We start from the raw sequence: 27711 nt of genomic DNA, 5'->3' as shown, positions 1-27711 counted from the left end.
TGTGGAAACAGGTTTTAATATTTAAAACAGGGCTCATTATAGTTTTGAATAAGGGATACTTTCTCAGAGTGAATGATATTGGATTATTGTTTGTAGTTTTCTTATTTCGGAATATAATTTTACATATAGAATTTTAAAACCGAATGTGACACATTGAAACAATAGACAAATAAGATGGTCTGGTAGCAAATGAAATGTATATGCTGTTATCAATAATTTCTAGTAATTGGTATATAATGAAAGTTTGTATATTGGATGAATACTGTTGTGTGAGTTTGATCTCTAGTCCAGATACCTTTGTTATTTTATACAGCACCAAACAAAGTGGGAACCTGGTAATCCCAGAGAAAAGTTCATCATTCTCCATACATCCAGGTCGCCTATGCTCTGATGTCTGCAGCTATTGTTTTGGAAAGTTTGGTTCCCTGGATACTCCTTGTCACATAGCACAGCTAAAAAGTAGTGAACGACAGCAGAAAATACTTCAAGGTAAATAACGGTTTCATTTAAAACCGTGGAAGGAGAGCGATGGAAGAACCTGGTCATTGTAGCCCATTTATTATAGACAACAGTAAAGTAATGGTTCTCCAAGAAAACAGGCTTCATTTTGTAGGATTTGAGGTTCTCACAGCTGTGAGTCTGAAGATGGCTGTCTTCTGGGTTGTCGCGCCATGTAGTCTGGTAGAAGTGTACCAATGTTTCAGAGGTCCTTGCTGCCTTCATCATAAGAGCAATGACTCATCACGGCGATGATGATGGAGGCAGCAAGGACCTCTGAAGCGTTGGTAAACTTCTACCAGACTACATGGCGCGACAACCCAGAAGACAGCCATCTTTAGGTTTCAGTTTAATTTTGATTTTAGAAAATCAAGGGGAAATTTATAAATTGCACCACATTTATACAAAAATTCTTACAAGAATATACCCCAGTTTTTTCTAGCTAGTATGGTTATAAATGTTGTTTAAGGCAGTGTGTGGAAAGAAGAAAGCTTGTGTGCACTAAGGACCTGTTTACACAGTGGTCCCTGTCTACTGGTGGATGTGAAGTGTACCATTCACTATAGGGAGATTATTATACTGTGCTAATGGGGCATACTAGGCTGATTTTCAAAAGATCCCAGGTCCAGTCCCAACCCTCACTACTGTTTTTAAAATATAAGCTATAAAAATCTATTGATGTAATGGCAATCGATAACTTGAGTAAATTCTTGATGTTCTGTGTTTATTATGTATAACTCTGCATAAAGTTTACATTTCTTGACTCCTTTAGAGAACTTCAGTTTTCTAGTTCCACAGAACTTTATAATAACTGTATTATGGGTTGCACTAATTAACATTTAATAATAATATTCTGTATTTGTGCAGCGGAAACACATCTGACAGCTGACTCATGCCTGTGCGATGCGTGCTATCGGCATGTAGATCGTAAGGCAAATTGTCCATCCTACAAGCCAAACAAAAAGCGACAGCACCATCGAAGTGTCTCATCACGGATCAAAACACCATGTTGTGTCCGGGGTTGCTCACAGATTGCTGAACATCATGTCAGAAGGAAGTGGCTCATCAAGTTGAAACGAAGTATTGCTAAGAAGGTATGCAAAATTAAATATGCTTGTCTTGCATATTTGGCGCATAAGTTGGAGCTTATCGTGTAACTGTTTGTTATGCATTGAGTATATATAAAATATTTTACAATCTTTGAATATTTTGTTCATAAAATAAGCAAAAACAAAGATGGCTATCAACTTTTATCAGAGCATAGGTAACACGTGAAATATTACTGTCCGAGTAAAGAAGTCTGGGTCAGAAGGAAACGTCTTGTTCTTAGAGAGACCGAATGTCATGTTTGAGTGAATCTTGGCCTAGAGGCCATTTATCCTGACTTGAGGTTTTCTATGGTTTTCCTCAGTCCCTCAATACAAATACTGAGAAAATGCCTCAGATTAGGTCACATTTATTTCATTTTGCATCTGTTCGAATTTATTATTCACCAATAATTTTTTCATTCAGTGCTGTATAGTCTTTGCTGCTAAAAGTGTCTTAAAAAATGTTCTAAGAAAGAACCTTCTTTTGTTCCTTCAGGATGTGAATAATAGGTTTCCATGACCTGCTAAGGGAGAACCCTTTCTCTCTGTTCATGTTATTAGGATGGATTTTATTTGTTTCCTGCCTGATGATTTTTGTTCATGTATCTGGATTTCTTGGCCAGGATACTCGTGTTATTTAGGAGGATATGGTTGTCCAGCAAGTAGATACTTTGTTCAGCCATGTGAAGCAAAACTTTGTAGCCCTGTTATTATGCCCATAGAACAGTTTTCTCATCCATATAAAAGGTTCTGGTTTGATGGATTTCCTGTTTGAAATGTTTAGGGTTTTTAAAATATTTTGACAAGCATTTTCTCAGATTTTTTTTTGTTAGAGGGTGTTTATGTGTTGATAGTGTTTTGAAAAATCACTCATATGCATTAGTTTATTTATATTTAAAGAGCACACAACTGAACTAAAATATCCACCCGCCCTCCCACCAAGCAAAGAGTAGATTTACATTCCTCTTATATCGCATGTTTATGTGATGTAAAAAGGCTTTTAAGAAGACATTTTTCTTTAATGTGCATTTTAATATGAATATTTTTTCATTATGCAGGTTCGAATTGATATGGATAAAATGCCTCAGCATTTACCTTTCCCACTCTGTCTGACACACTACACTTGGATTGACTACTTCATGGTGTGTGGGATTTGCAAGCGACGACTCACTCGCAATCACATGTACCCTCTCGGACCAGAGGTGCATGAGTTGAACACTGCCCTTGAAAGTGATGGCATCCCTGCACATCTGTCAGACAAACTGTTTGTTTGCAAACTGTGTCGTTACTTCTCGTCTGTCAGGTTGAAGTATAAAGACCCATCACAGTTGGCAGGGAATCAAAAATTGTTCTATCAGGGCTACAGGAAAAGGTAACCTATGATAAAAGTTTAGAGATATTCTCCTCTGAATTAAATATCTGCATGTAGAGTCATGACAGGTAGTGCCTTATTATGTCACACTTGATATGTGTTGAGACTCCAGTCAGTGTACTATGCAGTTATAAAGAATTAAATGTAAAGTTCATCACAACTTAATATACAATGTGTTCCAAATAGATGTATACGCATTATAATATTAACCTTGTTATCAGTGTCTGTTTGTTGTATTTATAAGAGGAACCTAATGTGGTCCACACATTACACCTACACTAGATTTGCTAATTCACTACGTGCCAATGTTGACATTTGTATTGGTTTAGTTTATTAAAATGTCATTATTTCAGTCATTTGGGACACTGCATGTATGTGCGTGTGTCTAAATATAAAAACTTTGTCTTGTTTAGGTTGCTGTATTAGTGCAGACAACATAATACAGTGAAATCTTAGTATAGCAAATGCCTGTATAGTAGAGTTTTAGTATAACAAAAATATGTTTCATCCCTTATCAAAGTACCATATATTCTTACAAAATAGTATTTCACAATAACAGGTATTGACGAAACGAAATTTCAATGTAACACAGTAAAATCCCAATCCCATTCAACAAAAATCTGTTTAGTTTAACATTTATTTTATGTTAGTATATCTTAACCCTTCCAAAGATAAGCCTATACAATGCAGGAGGAGGTTGAATGGAAGATCAAATATTCAGGTCTTCGCAAATGTTATAGGTGCTCTAGAATTTCATGCCAGAGGTGCAGAAGGCATAGGGATACATATAAAAACTGTCTACTAAACTACAATGTTTGTGATTCTTTGTCCTTAGGTTTTTGCAGCTGGAGTTTAATGTATAAATTTGACTTTTGGGCATAAGCCATATCGGTGTGGCTCATACCCAAAAGCTGGAGTTTATACAGTGTCTATACTTACTAAAACTATGGGAAAATCTGTAAATGTTCCCCATAGGAAGGAGAAACTAGAAAGAGTGAACACTTCATTCTCTACTGCAGTTGGAACCATAGAACATAATCAACTCATGTCCCAGTAGCCAAATCTTCACGCTACAGAGATCAGTATTTAAATTGCAAGGGACCTTTCATTATCAGCATATGGCTAAATGCAGTGTTAAAAAAGTATTTATGAGTATTGATGCACAGTGGCCAGGATCTTGCAGTGACAGTGGAATTTGTAAAAGCTCGGGCTTTGTGAATTGATTAATTCAGTTTCAGGAGATGTTCTTGATTATTCATTACTCATATCATACAGAAATCCACAAACTATGGCAGCAAGAGTATACAGCTTCCTTCATTCTAACGGACAAATCGTTATTGATAGGTGCTTTGGTCAACGGAAATGGAGATTTTCTCACTTACAGAATAACTTGATTTTGGATTTAATTTTGTTTGTTTGTTAATTATATCAGCATTGCACTGTGTAAAGAGTGTATAACTGTTGTTGAAAATATGACATCTAGAAAATTAATGTGCGATTTAGATAATAGCCAGTTTAGAGGCCAGTGAAGGTATCTGACAAAAGTTTCTCTTTCTTAACCAGGCTTCTTCAGTTCCATAATATAGAAGAAGAGGTGGATGAAGAAACTGCAGAGGAAGCCCCTCCAAAACAAAAACGTCGGAAAACCAAAGCTACAACGTCAGCTGCTGTGAAAGTTGATGGTGAGGATGACAGTGGGACCAAGAGTAAGTGTGAATTGATCTCACAGTCTGAGAACCAGCATCTGGGAGATGCCTTTGGTCCAGCTACAATAGACTTCAGTAGCCTTGGTGATGTATCCATAGACAGGTCAGGTGCCAGTACACCCATGATTGATTACAGTAGTTTAGGTAATGGGGCTTCAAATTCAAACTTAATTTTGTTTGATGACATTGGTTCATCTCAAAAGCAGACCTTGAAATTAGGGCGTGTGAAATCAACAAAGTTAAAGTTGAAATTGGGCAGTGGTAAGATCAGCAACTTGAATTACAACCAAAGTGAAGAACCGAGCAGTAGGTCCATACTGCTTCCAGTACGAGATGGTCTTGAAGTTACTCCGGTACATGATTCACTCAGCAAGCCATTCTATCCTGGTGTTGAAGAACTTCCATTGCATGCAAATTTTGAGTTTCATGGCAAGAAGGAGCAGGAAACTTCTAATAACAGACGAGGAGAGTGGGAGAAATGTACGGCTACCATTCAGTTTGATAAGGACACTAAAATTTTGTTCCAACAGCTACAGCGTCCATATGGTAATCATTCGAGTTTCTTTCGTCACCTTATTCTTTTGGAGAAATATTGGAGATCAGGGGAGTTGATTCTTGCTCCCAGTGCTAGTTCCAGAGCCACGAACTATGTAAACAGTGTTCAGAATCGTATTCAAGCCTATGAAGGGCATCCATCCAGTGCTCATCTTGGCTCTCCTTTTATTTCTTCACCTCATTTGTCCAGTACAACTTCAGCCACATCAGTACCTGTAATAGATCTCCCTTTGAAACGAAGGCTGGGAGGTGGTATTCTTACAGCATCTGATGGTTCCACAAGACCTGTAACAATAACCAGAATGTCCGGTGTCAGCATAGCGCCTCGGCCAGTGACATTCACATCAGTGTCATCAGCAGGAGTTTCGTCGTCCCAGTCTCGTATGCCAGTGTTCACAGCTTTCCCACAAAATTCCCCATCTCCTGTTCCCCGAAAAGTGATAATGGACACGGTTGCGACTTCAGTGGCGAGCCACTTTCAACAGAGCAGGAGGATACCAAATGTTCTCCAAGTCACAGCTGGTGGTAAATCTTTCTCCATAGTGCCAGGTTTGACACAGATACGCCACATTCAATCATTTCAGCAACAGCAGCATCAGTTTCAAAGAGAGCAGCAGCAAGAAAGTTCGTGTTTTGGGCCTTTGATTTGTGATGTCCGATCCTTAGCCACTGAAAATGGCTCAGCTCTGTGGGATCAAAATGTGACACAACAGAGTGGTAAGAGCAACCAAAAACCAAATATATCAGTGTCATTGTTACCAAAGACAAGCACTGGTACTACCTTTAAACCTTCTACAATTGTTACTCCAACTGGCATCATTCTATCTAGGAAACCAGAAATTAGTGTTACAGCAGTTACAGAGAAAAAGGATGTTACTTTAAAACCAAAAGCAATTTCATCTAAAAGGGACAGTGTTTCCAAAGTCAAACCATCATCAGAAAAATTAGATTTAATGAAAACAAAAGCAGTTCTAGAGGAAAAAGAGATTGTGTTGCAAGAAGCAGTTTCAGAACTGAAGGATAGTTTGCCACTAACAAAGTGCTGAGCCAGAATGCCTTGAGTTCCAGATTGCAAATCACCCAATGTCATAACTTCTGTGCAGAAGAGACAATTTTCAGACATGAGGAAGGTTTTAGTTGGTTGTTTTGTAATCTGGAAATGTAATAGTACGAGCATGTTTATGCTTTGTGTTAACCATGGTGTTGTCAATTCTACATGTTATTGTACATATTTCACAGATGTTATGGTACACCTAACTTCAGTCATATTCATTTCTCTTTGAATGAGAAAAGAGAAAGAACCTATGTTTCTTTAAGAGCAATTCACAAAATTCTAATATTTGACAAGTAGAATGAAGGCATCAGTTTCTATTTTCAGAAACGTTTTATGCAATGTTTGAATGTGTATAATATTTGAATCATTGCATGATTGTATATCGTGTGGACAGTTTTAAATGGTTATTTAACCAAATATAATGAATCACTGTTGAAATTAAATAATATTGTTATTATCATCATCATTGTATTTGTTTAATGTACTGTAACAAATTTCATTTTAAGAATTTGTCAGTTTATGTATTCCTCTAAACTTGATTCGTGATTATTATCCTTAGGTTTTCATGGCTAGAGTGTGATGTATATAACTTCAACTTTGGGGATAAGTTACAGTGAGTGTTGAAGATGGTCTAATGTTTCAGCAATAATTGCAGATGTCATCTTCAGAGTAAATGTCTGTGGGATGGTGGTGGTGGGAGGATAAGTCCTTTCACAGATGTGGTATTGAGTAGGAGGTGAGTGAAATCACTGTGTGAGCAGCGAAGCAGAGTGGTACAGTGTGACTCAGGAAAAGAAATTTTTGAAAATTGAAAAGGTAGAATGAAAGATAGGAAGAAATGGGATAAGAAAGATTAAACCAGGTTTGCATAGTCTGCCTGCCCTTAAGGATGAAGTCAAGGTGTGTTTCATTATTTTAATGGCTTTCATGATTGTGAGGATTGAAAGTCCAGATTGTTTTGTATCTGCGCAGTGTTTGGGTACAGCTTATCTTTGGTTCTTCCATCGCATGTCTGATGTATTCCAAGATTATAGTGGAGATGTGACAGCCCATTTGGCTGACATACACTTTCACAAAGGGGCAGGGGAATCTTGTATACACCAAGTTTTTGTATCATGGATCCGTGGCAGGCTGCCATTTGGTAAAATGGCTTCTTCATTAGCCTAGAAATGCAGTAATTGTTTCCTTGAATGTAATGTATGTGATGTGGTCTCTTTTCTTAATCGGATACATTAGAATGGAGAACCATGTCCACACACCATAAGAGCCACCGCTGAAATAATAAAACACCCCCATGATTTTGTTCTAAAAGACAGATACAGACTAAAGAAAGCCTGAGTTTACCCCTTTTTATTCAGCCCTTCTACTTAACTTGCTTGCTCATTGAACAGCCAGTATCATATTGGTTTAAACTTGTCTATTTCGCTTCTTTCTTTTATTCTACTCTTTTGTGGACCACCTTCTTTTGCTTCTTCCTTTTTGTCCCACCTTTGCAATTTCTTATTACCTATCCTGAATTTTCTAAATTTGATCCATCACTTTGATCTCTGCCATAACTTCCTGTTGGATAACACCCAACTTCTTTTCTCATAAAATTATGTCATAGTTATCACACATTTCTCAGTGCCAGGTCTTTGTAAGGCATTTTTTGTCCCCCAACCCGCACCCTTCCACAAGAACTGAATTATGTGCTGAATATCGGAACATCAACACTAGACTCATCTTGTTCATAAAGCAAAAGTTGTCAGTATATACCAATCTGTCATAATCATGTTTTATTTTGCATACCAACTGACATTTTTTTGCTTTAAACTGCAATTGCTTTGGCAGTTGGAATTGAACCTATCTTAGTTTTGAAAGCACATATGTTTTTGTGAAGAAATTATTGTTGTGCTGTTAGTTAGAAGTGAAGCACGTATCTCTTGTTATTGATTGTAATAATCAAATTTATATATCTGATACTTATAAATGCTGTTTTGTCCACAACTATGATGATAGTAATTTATCTATTGTAACAAAGTTCCTTCATTATTTTACTGATTTTAGTTTTTGTAATTTTGGTCTTGGCCTTGGGAGGCCCTGGTTACGTGAAGTCTAGGACTAATCCAGTAACTGTGGCAGTGATGCTGGTTATTATGAAAAGCTGGAAAAGTATCATCTTTCATAAGGCAGCAGTGTATGTAATTAAACAGTTAATTAGCATTTCATAATTAAGGAAATGTACAAAAATGAAACTGTCAGATAAAGAATAAAGTATAAAATTTGAGTGGTGAAAAAGTGTATTTCATAAAAGGTCATTCACTGAAGTCATATATTTGGTATCTTTGTGTCATGCCAAGAAACGAGATAGTGTTTGTTGTGATGGGCTGTGGGATCAAATTTACAATCAGTAATTATTTGATGGAATGAAAGTTACATACAGTATAACCTAAAAGTTTCATTGTCAGAATTGACACAATTTCTTCTGAGCTGTGTTGACTGTGGGTAGCTAATCTAATATCTGCCATAATCTTTAAGGAAAAACAGAATTGTCTACAATGTGTAACATACTTGAAACAACACATATGTTCATATCAGCTGTTTTGGTAATAGTCTGTTTATTTTTATCATAAATTCCAGTTGACATTTTGTAATGTCTAACAACCACTTGTATTTAACTCACTATGTGTTCAGGTTCATGTTTCAACTGACAAAAGAAAAATTAATATGTACCGGTACTTTCTTTCTGAGCACAGTTTTCTATCTTATTTCCACGTATACCAAATACAGTATCACTTCATATGTTACTATAATCTGTCACACAATGAAAGAAATTCACGTCTCTTTATAATCATTCTTTTTACATTTGATTTCTTTACTGCATCATTAGTTGCCAAGAAGTCAAAACTTGACACGAGTTGGGTCCAAGTGAGAAATAATATTTTATACTCTGCAAATATTTTTGTTGATAGCATTTAATTTTCAAGAAAATGGATATAAAACATTAATTAATCATTCAATGTGCTGCAGTTTTTTCCTCCTTTTCTGTGTTTTTTTTTTGTGTGCGTGCACATCCTGACATGTGCATAAATCATGGAGTCCCCATCTCAAAATTATGCCATGCTCTGACTGAACAACCACAATTACAGTGAAATAGTTCTTACTGCTTAGAAGGAATTTGTAATCTTGTGATATCATATTTACCTGACTATAAGACAGGCATTTTGTTACTTCAGTTACAATGTAAAAAATTAACCTTTATTAGCAATTAAAGTAGTAGTAGTAGTTTATTGTTTTTTTGAAAATTGACATCTGGCAACAGTGGATTACCTCAGTATGAAAAAATTTGAAAAGCTTTTGGTATTTGACTTTCATTTTTGTTATATTGTCATTAAATTTATTTTGTTTTATATTCTTGAAACTGTCATTCTGTCTTTGACACATCCATCTTACATGAATTTGTATGTAAAACATCTTTGCTACCGCTTAACCCAGAGTTGCTTAAAGTGTTGTACAGGTATGGTGATTTTGTGATTTGCCACAGTTACCAGATGCTACTCGGTTCTTAAATGCATGTGATCCTTTGTGGTAATTGTTGAGAACTGATTTCAAAGTATGGTGTGCAGTATTAGTATTGATGGTGAGGATTTATTGGTAATTGACGTTACGTATCTTAATAGTCCTAGTTTTCTAAGTGTTTACAGTGATTGTGTCAACTAACAGTAGTTGCACAAAGCAGGTCATGGGGGACAACTTGGAATCAAAAGAGATCCTTGATATGCAGATTCCATTGTTCTCTTGATTAATTATCGTGCATACAGAGAAACCAATATTGCATAGCATCAAGGAAGTACAATATTTCTGGGGCCAATGCATGACAGTCGAAGAAAGTAAAGAATAGTTAATACTAGGTGCAAGTCATACCAGAAAGAACATTCTGTGGAGCTAAAATGGACTGTTACGAAGAGATGGGGAAAGGAAGTTTTGTTCATGCTGGAGAATTGCACCTAAGAATTTTATCTAGGCAAGTTATAAAATTTTTCACTGTGAGTGGGGGTTGTACTTATATCTGAAGACATCTTGTAGTCAGGTAAATATAACATTTTCCTACAAGTGACAGCTACTTACTTCCATGTATACATGTCACTCGGACTGATGTGTCTTTGCACTAATCTGTGTGGATTTGAAAGTTCAAATCCATGTTTTATTTAAATTAGCCATTTGAATCTGACAAGAACAGGGGGGAATTAATTCCATCTGATATCTTAATATTTAGTTTTCCATGTTTTAGTTCTAGTTGTAAAGGAGCTCAAATACTATATCTGTACTTTAGGATAGCAAATTGCACAAAAATCCAGTAGAAAGTTGCTCTACCTTGGCAATCCATATCTGTGTGTATGTGACAAAGAGAGAGTCATTTTACAAAATTTGACCCATTTCCTCCCACAATATTGAACATTCATTGAATGGTAATTAGTAATCAAAAATCAGTGTTATTAATGTTCAGTTTAATGTCATCTAGCTTGAAAGAGATGAACATTTTAACCAACTGTGATTAACACAGCTCTGATATAACATTTAGATGCAATCAAATCTAGGACCGGTATTGGAAGTAGATGTTATTTTGAAACACTTCTCGGAATCTCTCTGAAATCCAGTTACTTTTTGATGCTGATATGAACATATGTTTAGTTCTCAAACTGTAACAATACTATTTTATCATGCTTATAGTAACAAATAGGACATCTGCTGCTTAAACATTATTTGTCTTTCACCTAGTAGATAAAAAAATTGTTTATATCAATCAAACTTACATAGTCTTTCTGTCTGCCAATTTTTTTAAACGTCAGATAGTCAAATGTGTTATACTATTGGCAAATGTTTCCTCACTGCATAAGAAAATTGGGTGAAGGTTCACAATTTGGGATGGAGGGTACATAAATTCAGTGAGATGCCCATGACATGTTATTACACATTTTAAATAAATACAGTAGTAATGAAGTACTTATAAATAGTTAAATACTGCTACAAGTTTAAGAATTGGGCAAGATGTTTTATAATGTGTGTGTCTGTATTGTTGCCATAAGATATTTAACTGGGTGACATTCCATGTTTTGTAAGATCTCAACGAATCCCGATCATGTAATATTCATATCCAGGTGCAGGGATTGCCTTAAATCTCTGCAAATGTCATATTGGCTGCATATTTGACCAAGATGCCTTTTTATATTTTTTTCTTGTACTTTCATGAATGGTATCTACATACTCAACAACTTTCTTCACAAAATACATGTGCATAATTTAGAAATCCTACACATTAATTATGAAAATGTATTCAAAAACAATCTTAATTAAAATGCAGGTCTTTAAGATCATTACTGTCTATCAAAATATGTAGATTTGAGCTTTAAAGTCACTTGGTATAGGATTAAATAGAGAACCAGCTCAAACACTGCAGAAGCGAGCATATGTCAGGAGTTGGCATACAGGTTTGTAAAATTGTGTGTTAATAATAATTTTTACTATTGAGGTTTTGAAGTTCACATCTGATTAACAGCTGTTACCAGTATTGTATTTCTATTAATTATGACTTTACTGTCTAAGAACACTTCTGCTTTCGATGTGAAATTTTTGTGTAGATCACCTAGCAACTAAACCTCTCCACCTGTCTCTCTTCTTCGTCTGTTCTTCAAATTTTCTTTCTTTCTATATGACACTTTTCTAACCAGTTGTTTCCATCTTGACTGGTGTATGTGTGTCTTACTTTGAGTTGTATGTTGATTATATTCTGTGGAATTCTTCCTTCATTAATTCTTTGAATGCGTGTCTGTGATCTTATTCGGTTATTTATTAACGCATATTTTCTGATAAAATTTTGTTCCTCCTCCTCCTCCAGAACATCAGGTGAATTTTATACTGGCTAAGATCCTTTATACAGACAAACATACACTGTCCCTTCATCACAACACTCACATGTAGTGTACTTAATTAATTAATACATTTGTCAGTGCCTGTCTTGTCTTATCCCTAATTGATTGTTACAACAAGGTGTGTCTGAGCATTACAAAATTGTTTGCAGATCATGTCATTTAAGTAGGATTTGAGGTTTTCATGGCGGTGAGTCTGAATATTGCTGTCTTCTGGGTTGTTGCGCCGTGTAGTCTGGTAGATGTCCACCAACATTTCAGAGGTCATGCCCTGATGACAGAGGCAGCATGACCTCTGAAATGTTGGTGGATGTGTACCAGACTACATGGTGCAACAACCCATAAGACAGCAATCTTCATGTCATTTAAAATGCAATCCAACAGCAGTCGCATCCTGTGGTACAAAAGTGAAAGCAGAAGCAGGTCCATCCTCATATAACAGACTTTTGTGGTCTGCCCATAACACTAGAGTCAAGGTCATCCTCATTGCTAGGCTACTACTCATGCCAATTACGTAAAGGCTGTGTGGGTGGGAACATTGTGCTTTTGAGAGCAGAATGTATGTTTATTCTTAAACATCTGCAACAGAATTGTCTGCTGCTGTTCATGAAGTATTTAGTGTTGTGTATCCTGACAAGGAGGTACTGAATAAGACAACAATACACTGACTGGTGATTACATTTTAAGACATGGGAAATTGTATTTGGGGTTTTCATGGTGGTGAGTTTGAAGATGGCTGTCTAATGAGTTATAGTACTGTATAGTCTGGTAGAAGTTTACCAATGTTTCAGAGGTCCTGATGATGGAGGCAGCAAAGACCTCTGAAATGTTGGTAAACTTGTACCGGACTACATGGCGCTACAACCCAGAAGACAGTCATCTACAGACACAAGAAATGTTTGTGACATGAAACATGTCAGGCATCGGATAGCATTGACTCGTATTATGTAAGTTGTTCCTAACAAACTAAAAAAATACAACTTATATTGATATAACCAAAGCTTACAAATGCAGTTGTAGTTAGGGTTGCATTTTAAGTGAAACATCTTGTACTGGTGTAGAGTATGGTATATATGTAACTTTCATGGTAGTTATATCATGCTTATTTTTATTGTCACTGCCAATATGATCTAAGTGGTTGGCTTAATTCATGTTCTTTGTGTTTTAGACATAATGTTCCTGCAGTTGTGCCTTGGTTACCTTGTGTTATTAGATGGCAAAGTCTTAATAAAGGGTTCAGATTACAACATGAAATAAGTTAATTCAAATTCATTAATATTTGTTTGAAGTTAGTAACACAAACTCCTGCTTTAGAAGAATTATGGAAATCTGTAGTGACTACTGCTACAGGAAATTACTGTTTTTATATATATAATATTTACTACTTTTTCTTTTACATTGTTTCAATTTTAACATGTGGTTATGTGGTAACAGGCAATGTGGTTTTGATGGAGGGACAATGTCTCTTAAAACGTTAAGAGTAATAAGAAAAAAAAACATTTTAATGAATAAATGTAATTTTATATTAACTGGGATTTCAACCCTTACATGAAACATTTGCCCTACACAACAATGTCCAGGAATGCATCTTGCTGTCTGCTTTTGTATCTGATTTGTGCTCGCAGATATCGTGAAGAATAACTGTACTTTGAGATGGTCTTCTATTTAATATGTCAGAAGTTAAAATCAGGACACTTCTAAGTTTTGAGAAGCATGATCAGTGAGTGCCTACATTTCATAGTTATATCTTGTAATGTACATTGTTTTCATGCAACATACTATAATCTGCTTACATTATTTTTTTAGAAGTTTGTACAGTTGTTGAAGGAAATGTTAATGTAGATATATATATGTGCCCAGCAATATGGCGGAACAACCAAAACATTTGTAAAAGTAATTTATGAAACTGTAATTTATGACTGGTATGCTTAAAAAGGTGGTGTGATATTGATGGCTGGAAATTTTGGGGAAACCTGTTTTAAGGTCTTGTTTGAGGGTATGACTGTTTTATGGTGGATGTTTGTGTCTCATATTCTCTGTGATCCAACAGAAGTTGAAAATACAGATACAACTTAATGGTGTCTGGCATTTTTTAAAACATATTTTAATTTGTGAGATTTCAGGTTCTCATTTTGATGCGTATGAAGATTGCTAACTTCTGGTTTGTTGCACTATGTGCAACTCTGAAATGCTGAAAGGTCGGTAAACTTTTACCAGACCACATGGTATAACAACCCAGAAGACAGCCATCTTCATGTTTTAATTTAAATACCATCTTATGTTTTTGTTTAATACTTCAAAATTATTAATTATTAATTACACTGAAGACACTCAGGTATAACACAGTAAAAAGCAATAGCATTTTCATATCAAATTAAAATTATAGTAGCTGAAAAGGGAAATGCTGAGGTACACACTTTGTGTATGAAATAGTTCAGTGCATTATTCTTGTATAAAATGAATTGTTAAATTTAGCACCAGAGTTTTGCTGTACAGTGTCAAGGTTGCAAACAAAGAAATGTTGACTGCAGTGGGTACCTTGTTGAGGTCATTGACTTTATTGTTTATAAATGTGGAATCAAAATGTAACCATATTAATTTTCCATATGCCATGTGCAAATTTTTACAAATTGTGAAATGAAAAGTTATAAATATTGGAAGCACAAATAAATTTGTCATTAAGGTACCTCACTTAATACAATGGAGTATCACATATATGAATGAATTTGAAAAAAAGAGTAATTATTGTAATAATGAAACATGTAATCATATGTGATGGAAATATAAATCCTTTTGTTTTTTATAGCATGAATGAAAGTAGAATGTTTTAAAAGGACTCCTGAAAATACTGGCATTTCCATTTTTATGTGTTGTAGTGAGCTGGTTTGTCACGTGTTAAGGGATGTTAGCACCCTCCATTATGAAGGAGAACTTGGAAACCATCCCATCACATCTGTCATCTTGCAAAATTGGTAATGTGGTTCTTATGTGAACTATACTGCATATGAATTGTACCTTTGCAGTATGAAGTTGTATAACCTGATATTCATATGATGAGCAAGCACTCCATTGTACCTTTTTTTTCAGTGTGAGGTTTCAATATTATGATGGAAATGGTTTTAGTGCAGAAATGAAATGAAATATATGAAAATATGGAGTAGGGGAGTATGAGTCTAGACCTGTATCAGATTTTGGTCCCACAAACAGTTGCATGAACTCGTTATCCACATTATTTGCATTAATTGTGTGTTTAAAAAAGGTGTTAGAATGATGATTGTGGATAACATTTGTTATATTTCATTTTTATGAGATTTTCTTGTAATTACTCTCAATTCCTGCCCCTTTGTACACTTTCAGTTGTTATTTTCAGAGTTTTTATTGAGGAGTATGGAATAGTGGTGACTTCATTAATTAATATAGTCTTGCAAATAATGTTTGTATGAATGTGGTTTGAGGTTTTCACAGTGATGAGGATGATGTGGGTTTTGGGACTTTGTAGATTCATAGGTAGATGCCAATGTTTTTCCAAAATGTTATCTGTCTAGAGTATATATGGTTCCAAAACCCTCAAGAACATTAATGCTTGTAAGAGCCCATAGCATCAAGTTGTAAGTAATATTTTTTTTCTCAGAATCTGTGAAATTACATTAAAGTCAAGCTTTTGCATTATGTGGGGAGGAATGAATGTGCAGTTGGTAAGTTAACAGTACAGTGTGCACACATAACTTGATGAGTTAGCTGCTGGAGCTGAAGTCTCTTCACATTTCCTGATCTAAGGTATTTTTTTATGTTATTTTGATTGCAAGGAAATTCACAGATAGAAAAATCATGGTGCATAAAATAAAAAATACATATTCTTACAGTGATGTATTTTCAAGAGCTTGTTCAGTCAAAACTTATTAAGAAATTAGAATATTAATTTTCTATAGTCATATTTTCTCTTATTTGAATTGCTGCACATGCATGAAGCTCATACTTGTAAGATGGAACAGAGACTGCTTCATGCCATATTGAAATGCATGCTGAAGGTGCTGACACCCGCAGAATTAGTATATTTTCTGTGGAGCCATTATGTGAAGTTAGTTTTTGATGGTTTGAAACAAGATAAATCGAGAGTGATGTTAGTTACAGCAGACTACCAGATTTTAAATTGAGGTAACACTTTGTTATATTTTTAAAACAAGGAAGTGCATTAGTCTCACAAATTAATATTTGTTGATGCTACATTGAAGTATCTGTTATTTTCACATTTCTATATTGAAAAATGCTACCTCCTATTTTGTCATAGATTTAGTTCTGCTCTTCATTCTGAGTGTTATATGAAAAATAGAATTTGGACTCTGTGGTTGATGGTTGACAGTCGTGCTTCATGTTCAAGAAGTATGTAATTCAATCCTGAGCAAGGAGAGAGGTTATCCTGGCCAAATCTTATTTTTCTTAGTACCTCCAGGCAAATTCTGGGACAGGACCTTAAAGTAGGTTATATCTGCTTCCTTGTGTATCCTTCTAGAAGTCATAATTTGTAATCATATTTCATTCATTACTTTATAATCAGTGCAGTTGATAGGACATGGCAAAAAACACTAATATTTTCATAGTCAGAAGCAGAAAGAAAGAAAAGAAAGAATAAACATCTTAAAACTATTGACATTAATGGATCATTAGTATAATTCCTGTGCAAAGTTTATAACAAGATCAGTTATTAGTGAGGTATTTGACACAACGTTTGCTTGAGTAATGTTTCTATATCAGGTTTAATTTCCTTTTTGATTCATATGCATTTCACCAAGTGTTTCATAAGTAAGACAGGCAGAAGCTCAGTGTGCAGCTTTGGGTTTTGGGGATGAGCCACATTGATTGTAGAGAATTGTCCCAACATTTCAGCAAAAATTGCATTTGCCATCTTCAGGGTGAATGTACATGGTCAGGTATTTTTGGAAGTCTGTATAATGACTGGAGTTTGTTTCCTGGCAGGATACCATGTCCAGACCAATTCGGGTGCAATGAATTTTGTTCAGAGAGTATCAAAGTTACTTTTCTAGGGGTTAAAACAGCTGGAGAGTGAGTACTCACATCCATATAACATGGTTAAAAATTTGTGTAATACCCCCCACTGCCCATTCATGTGTAAGGTTTAGTACTCGGTCAAACATGAGTCAAAATATGCACTGACTGTTTTTAAATCTTGTGCGAAATTTGTCAGGTTTATTTTCCAACATTTCATGTATTCTGCTTCATAGCACCAATACAAAATTTAGTACTTTGGCATGACTCTGGCCCCAGTTTACCCACTTGTTTTCCTCTGAGCCTGTTTTCCTAAACTATATCAATGTTATCTCCCCACCTCTTTAAGTTCATCATTTGCAATAATCTAAATTCATCCTTTTCTATCCAGTTATCTACCTGAGAATTATCTTTTAAAACAGTTCTAATTTGTGTTCTTTCCTCAAACACAGGCCATGTTTCACACCCATACAAAACAAATGACAATTATTTTGTATATTCTGGTCATCACCAGATTGCCAAAACAATTTAAGTAAATCTTGCTTAGCCTGTTTCTTTGTCATGCTGTGGGTGAACTGATTCGGTCTTTCTATTAATTTACAGAACTTATTCTTGCTCATTGTCATGTGATTCACTATTGCTGCTTATTACTTACACCATAATGTTTTCAGAGACCTCGGTAGTCAAGTGCAGTTTGTGAATTTCTTTTTCTTAACCAGAACATGTCAATTAAACCAGGCCGTTTTGCATACATAATTTTTGCTTATCTTCCTATATTAGTTTCTACCATCAAACTGTTTTTGATGTCCACTTATAAGGTTTGACAAGGGTCAAGTGTTCATTTGTTCTTCCTGATTTTATTAGACTCTTTGAAATACTCATAAACTTCTAAATAGTATTATATTACATTACAGACATCCAAATTCGATATTTTTGTGTGTGGGGTAGGCCTGTGTGTTAGATTCAGGCTAGCAGTACTTTTGATTTTTAGTTTTGTGGGTGAGTCATGGTCCATTGCATCAAAACTGTTTTCAAGGTCTGTATACAAAATATTACTACTGTAGTGTGTTTTAGTGTTATGAAGTCCATTTTCCTTAACCCCTTTGCTGCCACCCCAATATATATTTATTTTCAGATAGTTTTGTTCTTTATATCAAACATGAATTTGTTTATATCACGTATATTGTGACTTTGTATTATAAATTATGTCAGTGCCAAAGAAAATAAAATTGAAGAGAATATTGGTTGGTGGGGAGGCGCTGGGGCAACACAATCAATATAGTGACTGATTATAGACTGAGGCTCGATCCCTAATGGGAAGAGAATTTTTTCTTCTAGCCTCTGCATCCAGACCAGCTCTGGGGCCCACCCAGCCTCCTATCCAATGCATACTGAGGTCCTTTTTCAGGGGTATAGCGCAAGTGCGTTGTCCCGCTGACCACTCACCCCTATCTAGTTAAGAATGAGTAGAGCTATACTAACTCTCCCCTCAAGTGCCTAAATGGCATGTAGCAGGACAGCTTTACTTCTGTTCACAGGATGCTGTAGCCACAAGAAGTAATATCAAGTAGGACAGAGTTCTTCAGAAGCTGAAAATCACTTAGCTAGTCAAGAAATGGTACAACATAAAAATTCATTAATATTTTCAGACAGGCAACCTCTGGTGTGTATTCTGAGCCTGAAGAATGAAGTTCACATCTTCATACCCATTGTTTTTAGATCCATTGTAATAACTTTCCATCCATGCCTATGGTTCCCAAGTTGTTTTGTCCCTTCTGGTTTGCTGATTAATGATGACTGTCTCTGGGTTGTAGTTCTGTGTAGTCTGGTAGTTTACCTTGCAAGCTGTTAACAGACTTGCTGCCATGAAAACCTCAAATCCTACTTACTGACTAAAATTTTGTATGGATTTCTCATTTCTCCCATCTCAGTGTTCTTTATTTGTTGCCGTAATGATAGTTATTGAAGAGTACAAATTATGAAGCACCTTATTATTCTTTTGTTGAGAAAACTGTTATTTCCCGTCTCTCTTGGCCAAATAGGCTTCTTGGAGCACTGTTTTCAAACAGTCTATTTCTTCTCCTAGGATGAGAGGCCAAATGTCACATCCATACAAAACAACAGATAAAATTATATTTTGTGTACTTTGCATTTGTTGGGATATAGGAATATAGAAATTTTAGGAGTGAGTAGGAAGTATTCCCTTAATTTAATCCACTTATCATTTCTCTGTGAATGTAATTTTATTATTTAAACTGTTATTCTCAAGAATTTGAACTTTATCATATTTTCAATTTATGTACCAACTCCACCCCCACAGAGACATGGAACATGTATTTAGTTTTTTCCCATTGATTGAATTAACATTAGCAGCATATGTTTGTGAAATATTTTACAATACTGTTTTCAGTTTGTTTACATTTTCTGTATTCATGTAGTCTTGCTACATGATTCAGGGGCTCTTGCTTGGTTTTTGTGACTTCTTAATGTTCTGACTTATTAAATATTAATATTTAATAAGTAACCAGTCATAGTAGTCCATGATGATCAGATTTTGGATTGAAGTAAATTGAAAAATAGGAGTTCATTTTGGCAGGTTGTCATATAAAATATAAATTTGTAATATACATTTCGTATCCTGTTGAAAAATTAGAGCTTGGCTTTATTGGATCCAGTGAAGAGCAGAAACTGAATGAAGCCATGAAAATTACGAGGAATTGGTCACTGGTATTAAAGTTTAAATTCATTGTTTTCTGGTTGTCACATTATTTTGCATCGGTTTGGACACAGCATTATCTAGAACATATTCTTAATTATGAAAATGGGATTTGGTATTTATTACTATTGTTTGATGGAATTATGGTATTTTTGTCACCATCCTTACATAAAATTGACTCCATTACCATCACTGGAAGCTGTAACATGCCATGTCTGTTGACATTGGAATTGGCTTTATTTTGTTTATATGAGATTCATGTGGTTGTTTCTGAAGAACAACTTCCAATGCAGAATTCTCTGAAGCGTGAAGAAGAAAGTTTTACCTTCAGGCCTGCATTGGTTTGCCATTATAAAAGTGTGGTACTTGAGGCCATGATTATAAGAGATTAATAAAACTGCTGAATTAATTTTATTAAGAATAGGGAGAGAAGATTAAATTATGTTAACTTTCCAGTATTTGAACTGTTTCTGTGTACACAATGTGAATTCATTATTTATGTTTCATAATGTTGGTGAATGCCAATGTCATGGCTTTCACGTGGCTTGCCAGGTTTAGTCTTATTTGAAGAAGAAGGAAGGTTTTTCTTTTTGCAGAGGGTTGTTAACATAGTATGCTGCAGCCTGAAAAGCCAAGATAGAATTAATTTATACTCTACAGTTGTAGTATTTGTGAAAATCCATAGCATTTGTAAAGGTATGAACCTATGTAGACTTTTAACATATGTTTTATAGATACTATATAAATATTTTATTGTAATACCCATTGTTCACATTCACTGCCACTATGATTAGAAAGCACTGATTTACAGTTAATAAATGGATAAATTCAAGATGCAGGGTCCACAAAATCAAACTGAACATGCAGTTCAGATTCATTGTACAGATGGAAAATAGTCAAGTTTTCTTAAAAGTTAAGTACATATGGATTTAGTGACTTAGATACTGGAATGAAGAAGTTAGCTCTGTAGATACCAAGGTTTTGCAATAATACTGAACTTTTTATATGTAGATGGTGTGTTAGTTGGTCTCATTTAAACATGTTTAAATAGAGCAGAAGGATCAGGAAATACTGGCAAGCCAGTAAAGATATTTCAGTAGGTGTTTGGAAGCAAATATTATAATGACATTAGTATGTTATTATTTTAAATTGAAAAAATTGTTTTGGAAAGTAAATTTATTTCATGTGCTGTATAATATTTGTCACTGTTGAATATTAACCTTCTTATAATTATTTTAATATGTATAAATTTAGAACATTAAAATGCCTGATGGTTCTGTTAAAACTGAAGTATGATTGTCACAAGTTTCTGTTCTACTGTGTTATTATTATCCATAGTAATTAAACTGTAGCGCCAAGGAAGAAGAAGAATGAAACAAAGTGATGGAAGGATAGTTTTTCTTTTTCTTCTTCACAAATCTACACTTGGAAGTGTTTCTGTTTCAATGCATGATTTTCATGAGTGGCTTATGCATTGAGACATATGTAATGTGTTTCAGAAGATTGTATGTTTTTCAGTCTGAATAGCTTCATTTGTAAGAATACATGTTAACTCAAATTCATTTAAGTAATATCTATTGAGCATGTCTTATTGACTGGATCATACAGTGTTGCAAATGGAACATAAATACATATGCTTCTGATATGTAAAATTATCCTTTTTGACTTTGTCCATAATGTAAAGTATAAAATAATTAAACTATTACATTCAAGAAGCATAATACATTTGAAACATTGTAGTTTTATTATTTTATGATTTAGATGGTGCACAAAATAAAATTTTTGCATATAATTATGCACAATCATCACAAACCTTCTGACTTTGATTACTTGTTTCTATTAATTACTGTAAAACATAATATTTATTTCATAATAAAAAGGAAAGTTTGTTTGAATTGTCAAAGTATATATAATGTAGGATAATAAACCTATTTGGTTTTGCTTTGTGTGTGAGTAATAGAAGGTATTCAGAAAAAATGGATGAGAATATTTTGATACAGCCTGTATACATAATTAAGTATAAGGTAATCTGATTAAGACTGTGTTGTTGCAATAACAAGAAAACATAAATACTAGTTTGTGTGAAAAATGGCTGATGTGATTCTTGTCAGTCAAAGGCTCATCTAGTGAAGGGCTTCAATAATAAACATGAAGAATGTCAGAATGTTATGTGATTTATTGTAATGGATCAGATATGTGTGTGTTTTATGGTTTTAACTTAATGTGAAAACTACATACAGAAGTATTTTTGTTCTTTGTAAAGAAGGTTGAACAGATGATGTCGTGACTCTTCAGACATCTGTTAGGAAATAAGCTCTGAAACAGGTGTCCTAAGGTTTCCACATTTTAATTTTCTGTTAATTTATCTGATTTCATGATTCTTCTAAAGTCACAAATAATTTCTTCTATAAAACCAACTTTAAGCAATTCATTATTCTAGTAGTTTCAGAATTATCATTACTGATATGTAATGTGCAGTAACTGGTGCATGCTTATGAGACTATTGGCTTCAGATATATCTATATTTATGTTCATATAGGTCATAGTCTGAATCTTGAATTTTACAACCAAGGGTGGAATGTAGTATCAGTTTTTATAAGCATTGGGAGCTAAAAGTTGCAAAATGCACCTCTTAACTTTTATGTCTGTCTGCCCCCACATAACAACTCAAGAACCACTAGTATGATGTTTCATAGATTTGATATCCAGAAGTTCTAAAATTTGTCAACATATTCCAGTGTTAAAAATCAGACACTTCAGGTGAAAACCTTCAAATTTTTCTGCGTGCAAAAGTGACAGGGTGGGGAATCCATCTAAGGAATGCCCGGCCAGCTGTGCACTCATATGGGGAGTCCAATAATTATGTCATCAGCCAGAGAGGCACCTGACATGCCCCCACCCCCACCCCTGAACATTTAATAGACTTTGACAGCCCTGTTGTTACAGAGGTCAAATTTTGACTAATGCATTGGAATTGTTATGTTATTGTACATTTCAAAACTTGTTTATCTCCATGTTGAAATAAATTATCAAATTATCATTATTTTATTTTTACATTACTGCACAAGTGCTGCATTATTTCCTGAAGTGTGGGTTGGAGTTAGAAGCTTCTCTCTATAACATATAGAAAGTTTCTGATTTTTTAAGTCTGTGTTTATTTTTATACACACACATTATACAGACACACACAGAAGCATGTATTTGTATGTAAAATACTGACACAAATATTTTTATACTAGTAGTGTTAGCTCATTTCACCCTAATCTGACAATTTGGGTTGAATTTTGGAGTTGCTCAAAATATTCCAAAAATGTGATCCACACATTAAAGTGGATTGTTACAAGAACTAAATAAAGAAAGAGTGGAAAGAAGACTCTTACACGTCCTTCTGCTGTTAAAAATGGTATTTTAGTGTGAGTCCTATGTATAAAAAAAGATGCAGATATGAATAGTAATAATTGTAAATACTTTTTGTTATTATAATAATATAATAACAATATGTGTGTGACTGAATCAGAAAGACTGGCAGCTTCATGAACTACTAATAGTATTTTTGTTCAAAGCACAGCTAAGCTGATTGTTTTAAACCCATTAGGTATAGGTATTTGGTTTCTAGTTGTGTGAACATTTGACAGTTTTATAGAAATGAAATGAAACAAGTGTACATATATTTCTTCTCTTCTCTTTTAATAAATATGCAGGACAGATTTGTCAGTTACCCCTATTATTCATATGCATGGTGAAATGCTGTATCTTCCTTTTGCATGTGAAATGCATGATTTTACAATTAATGTAAAATCTTTTGGATGTTGCATCATGTAGTCTGGTAGATGAATGACTGATGTTTTAGAGTAGCTTACTGTCTTGATCATAATTACGTGATGCATCATCCCAGAAGAAGTAATGTTTATACTTGCTGTGAGAACCTTAATTCTCACAATGCAGAGGTAGTTACAGACCATTGAATAAAAAGTAAGCATATTTTAGCAAGTATATAACTTACTGTTCTTAGACAGAACAATAAAATTATTTCTAAGAATTGAAAAATTATTTTTATGCATTTACTTTATTGTCAGACTGAAGAGTAACATTTTTTGATCTTGTATAAATCACCAATTTTTAAAATAATATTTACACACTGTACCTGCATGTCTGATGCAAAATCGAAGTTTAATAATGTTGTAGAGTATCACTAAAGCTGAGAGAAAGAACCATAATCTACCTTCTGTCTGATGTTTGTATGACTGATGTTAAAGTGCCTGATGGGGTTTTAAAATCTCACCTCCATCTAATGCAACTGTTAAGAATGTGTAAAGCTTAAACTTTGAGCCTCCTGTACATATTAATGGTGCTGTGCTAAACACAGGGATCACAATACTTTTTCTAGCACAGTAGTTATGGCCATAAGTAATTCTTAGTGGTGAATTTTTGCCTAGTTACTGTTTACATTTAAAGACTTCGTTATTCTTCGTTAATGCTGTAACAAGTTTGCTTATCAGGTTGACATTCATGTCTGTCTTGTGCATATCAGATGTGATCTCTGGATGCAGGCCTTAACCATTTACAGGATTTTTAATTTCTTTTATTGGACTAATTTGCTGTTTGAAGAAGAATGGATTCCACTAGTATGACATAGCAAATTTCCCGACTTTGTTATGCATTTTTAACTTTTTAACTTTACAGGGCAACTGTTTGTACTGTTACTCCACCAATTAGCTTTTAATTTATTGTTTGTGATTGAGAATTCTTGATTAATCACTTATGGTAATCTATTATGGAAAATTTCACCCTGAATTTTGCATAATTTAAAATCCTCGTTGCAGACTGTTTTGCTGCTTATCTTCTGCAACATGATTAGCATATGTATTAGCTCCCTTGCACATGCTTTACCCTGTGTGAGAAACAGCACTGAATTTACTAACAGTGTGGTTGTTTCATTAATATTGGCATTATGGCTTTTGTCAGTGATCTGGTTCACAGTTTGTCTGCCAGTGCCATATTGCTACATTTAGAATCATCTAACAGTGCCTTTTGCGTTTATGTTCCTCAGATGTCTGAATTATTTTCAGCTCTGCTCCTCATGCTGTTGGAAATTCGGTATCCCTACTTGACTTTTGACATGTACCTATATTATTTACTCCATTGAGATAATCTTATGGTAGAATACAGCATTTTTGGTGAAGGTGTTACAACTGTACATTATGTCATGTTTGGTGTGCACAAGGTATTGGTTGGGAAGCCTGAGGGAAGAGACTGCTGGGGAGACCTAGACATAGATGGGATGATAATGTCAGGTGGGATCTATGGGAGATAGGAGTTGAAGGAGACTGGATTTTGTTGGTCCAGGACAGGGTCCGGTGGAGGGCTTTGATTAATTCGGTGATGAACCTTTGGTTTCGGTAAGCCATCTAGTTAGTTGGATGATTTATTAAAAATTTAGTTTCTATATTGGAGTGTTTACCAGCAGCAACGAGCATATGACAGGCAGACACTGATAAATAACAAACACAAAAAATAATAAAAATTAACCAATACTTTTTGGTTCCCCTCACAAGTATGAAACCAGTCACATTTTACAGGGTTTTAGATTGTATGGGTTCTGACTGGCTAGTGGTGTGCCAGTATGCCCACACACTTCTTATGTTTACATCTCTTACTGCTGTTTTCTCATGTTTCTTCTTCAGTAGGGCTCATGCAGTTCCTTATTAATGGCTTCTGTTTTAAAGTTACACATGCTGCTGGTTTGTGCCACTTCTCAGAAAGAAATACTAATATCTGCCCCCCTTTTTTGAGGGGTGTACATTGATTCAGTGTTATAACATAAGACAGTGATGCTATAATTCTTCTTTCTTTATAGGACTTGAGATATGTATTCTTTGATGCTCTGGTCTTTAATGCAATCCTGTAAAAGTAAATAATTGTTTTGTTATCTACTGCTATTTCTTGAATAGGTTAGAAGCCAAAGTTGCCTTTCAGCCTAAGAATATCACTACAAAGACATGGGATAATGGAGGTGTAGCTCTGTGCATTCTTAACTTTGACACTAGATGGAGGTCTATGGTCAGCTTCATGCCCCAGCTGCTTTAGCCCGTAGTATGCAGTGGGTAGGAGTCTGGTTAAAGTCCATAACAGTATTTCCTAAACACTTACAAATTAACTTGTCAAACAACTGTAATATTCATATCAGTGTTAGTGTTCTGAGTTTGGAGTGCCATGTGAACTTGTAGGTACTCTTAGACACCTACAGTTTGGAGGAATGTGTTATGTCAATGTTCAGGACTGAATTTAGAGGCAGTATGTTCCTTCAAAACATTGGTATCTACCAGCAATTATGCATTGCATTACAGCCCAGAAGACTAATGCTGACGTCTTTACTGTTGCAAGAACCTCAGATCTCATCTAATGTACATTATTCATTTATGATACTTCCAGACATGTTGTATAATATGTATGTTTCATAAATAACAATTCTTATTAAACAGCATTTGTTAGAGTTTTCTAGTACATTGTCAGTTTCCACTTCACTTACATTCATATGAATTATACATAGGTGACTTATGTGTAGCTTACATCCTAGAGAAACTTTGATTCATGTAATACTTGGTTTCAGGTTTAGTTTTAGTATTATACTGGTCTTAAATTATCAGATTAGAACTTACAGATAATTTTGGGGGAAAAAAAACAAACAAATTACATGTTACTATAAGCTGCTAATTTTTAAGACCTGTTTATGTAATTATTTTTACAGGATCTCATATTCTTCCTCTTTTTTCTAGAGCATGTATATGTAGGTTTGAAAGAACTGTCAAAACTTGTTGATACTACACACATAAAAATACTCCATCCTAATACATGGGTTAGATAATTTTTATTTGTTCCTTCATTCGCTCCCCTCGTTTTATCTTGAATTAACCCCTTTAGGCAGTGTGATAACAATAATTTAAGTCTGCTATTTTCATGTGATCAAATCTAACAGCCAACGACATCCATTCATTGCAAGTGTTCATGTTTGTACTAAAATTGCAACACCAGAATACTTGGCAATCATTTTAGTGTATGAGTGTGAACATATTAACTCAAGAAGATGGCAGTCTTCTGGGTTGTAGCACAAGCAAGGACCTCTGAAAAGCTGGTAAACTTCTGCCCGACTACATGGTGCTACAGCCCATTTTAGTACTCGCTGCCATGAAAACCCCAAATCCTGTGTGTTAACTTAAACTATCAAGCAGTTACACAGCAACATAAGCATAAGAAGAATAAAATGCTTCTTGATGTAGTTTTCTTAAGAAATATACTCTGATATGTGCCCAGCCCAACTTGCATATCATATCGTACCATACACGACATGCACATCATGCCTAAAGGTCAGTTTTCATTCTTGTAACCTTTATTTTTTATGTATGAAGCAATGTCAGATAGAATGATGTGCAGATGTAACTGAAGGGTAAAAATATACTGTAGATGGTTCATGGTAATGGTGGTGGTGATAAAACTGTTTGATACTAGGATAAGAAAAGTGGATCCCATGTTGATTTATGTAAATAAATATTTCATGAAAGATATTGTTTATTATTCTTGACTATTTTAATGTGCATTGTTAAACTTTTTCATCAGTGAGACTCGGTATATGTATCTGTTAAGTACATTATTTATATTATTTTTCTATGGATCCCAGAGTAAAATATTCAGTTAGTAGTTCTCAACTTCAGAGTTACTGTCACCATGTCAGGAAATAAAGAATCTTGTAATAAATTTGAACAAGTTTTTTTTATATATTTTTTATTTTAAGGTATATGTGTTTTCATTTCTGGT

The 27711-nt window shown here is 34.6% G+C and overlaps 1 protein-coding gene across 5 annotated transcripts in view; it reads left to right on the top strand.

The window, feature by feature from the left end:
• east (enhanced adult sensory threshold) overlaps positions 1 to 27459 on the top strand; it is a 36854-nt gene extending 9395 nt beyond the window's left edge. For all 5 annotated transcript variants that reach the window (XM_087349576.1, XM_087349573.1, XM_087349575.1 and 2 more), the window contains exons 6-9: positions 314 to 489; positions 1366 to 1592; positions 2645 to 2958; positions 4522 to 27459. In XM_087349576.1, coding sequence (XP_087205702.1) covers positions 314 to 489; positions 1366 to 1592; positions 2645 to 2958; positions 4522 to 6265 — 2461 coding nt within the window. In that variant the 3' untranslated portion in view covers positions 6266 to 27459. The remainder of the gene's footprint in view (positions 1 to 313; positions 490 to 1365; positions 1593 to 2644; positions 2959 to 4521) is intronic.
• Positions 27460 to 27711: the final 252 nt, after the last annotated feature.

The sequence above is a fragment of the Zootermopsis nevadensis genome, unplaced genomic scaffold (assembly GCF_977971745.1).
Source record: "Zootermopsis nevadensis isolate Lab colony 2312 unplaced genomic scaffold, Znev_1.0 Znev_ptg000016l, whole genome shotgun sequence".
Classification (NCBI taxonomy): Eukaryota; Metazoa; Arthropoda; class Insecta; order Blattodea; family Termopsidae; genus Zootermopsis; species Zootermopsis nevadensis.
The sequence above is the reverse complement of the archived record's forward strand: the minus strand, read 5'-3'. Positions and strand labels throughout refer to the sequence as shown.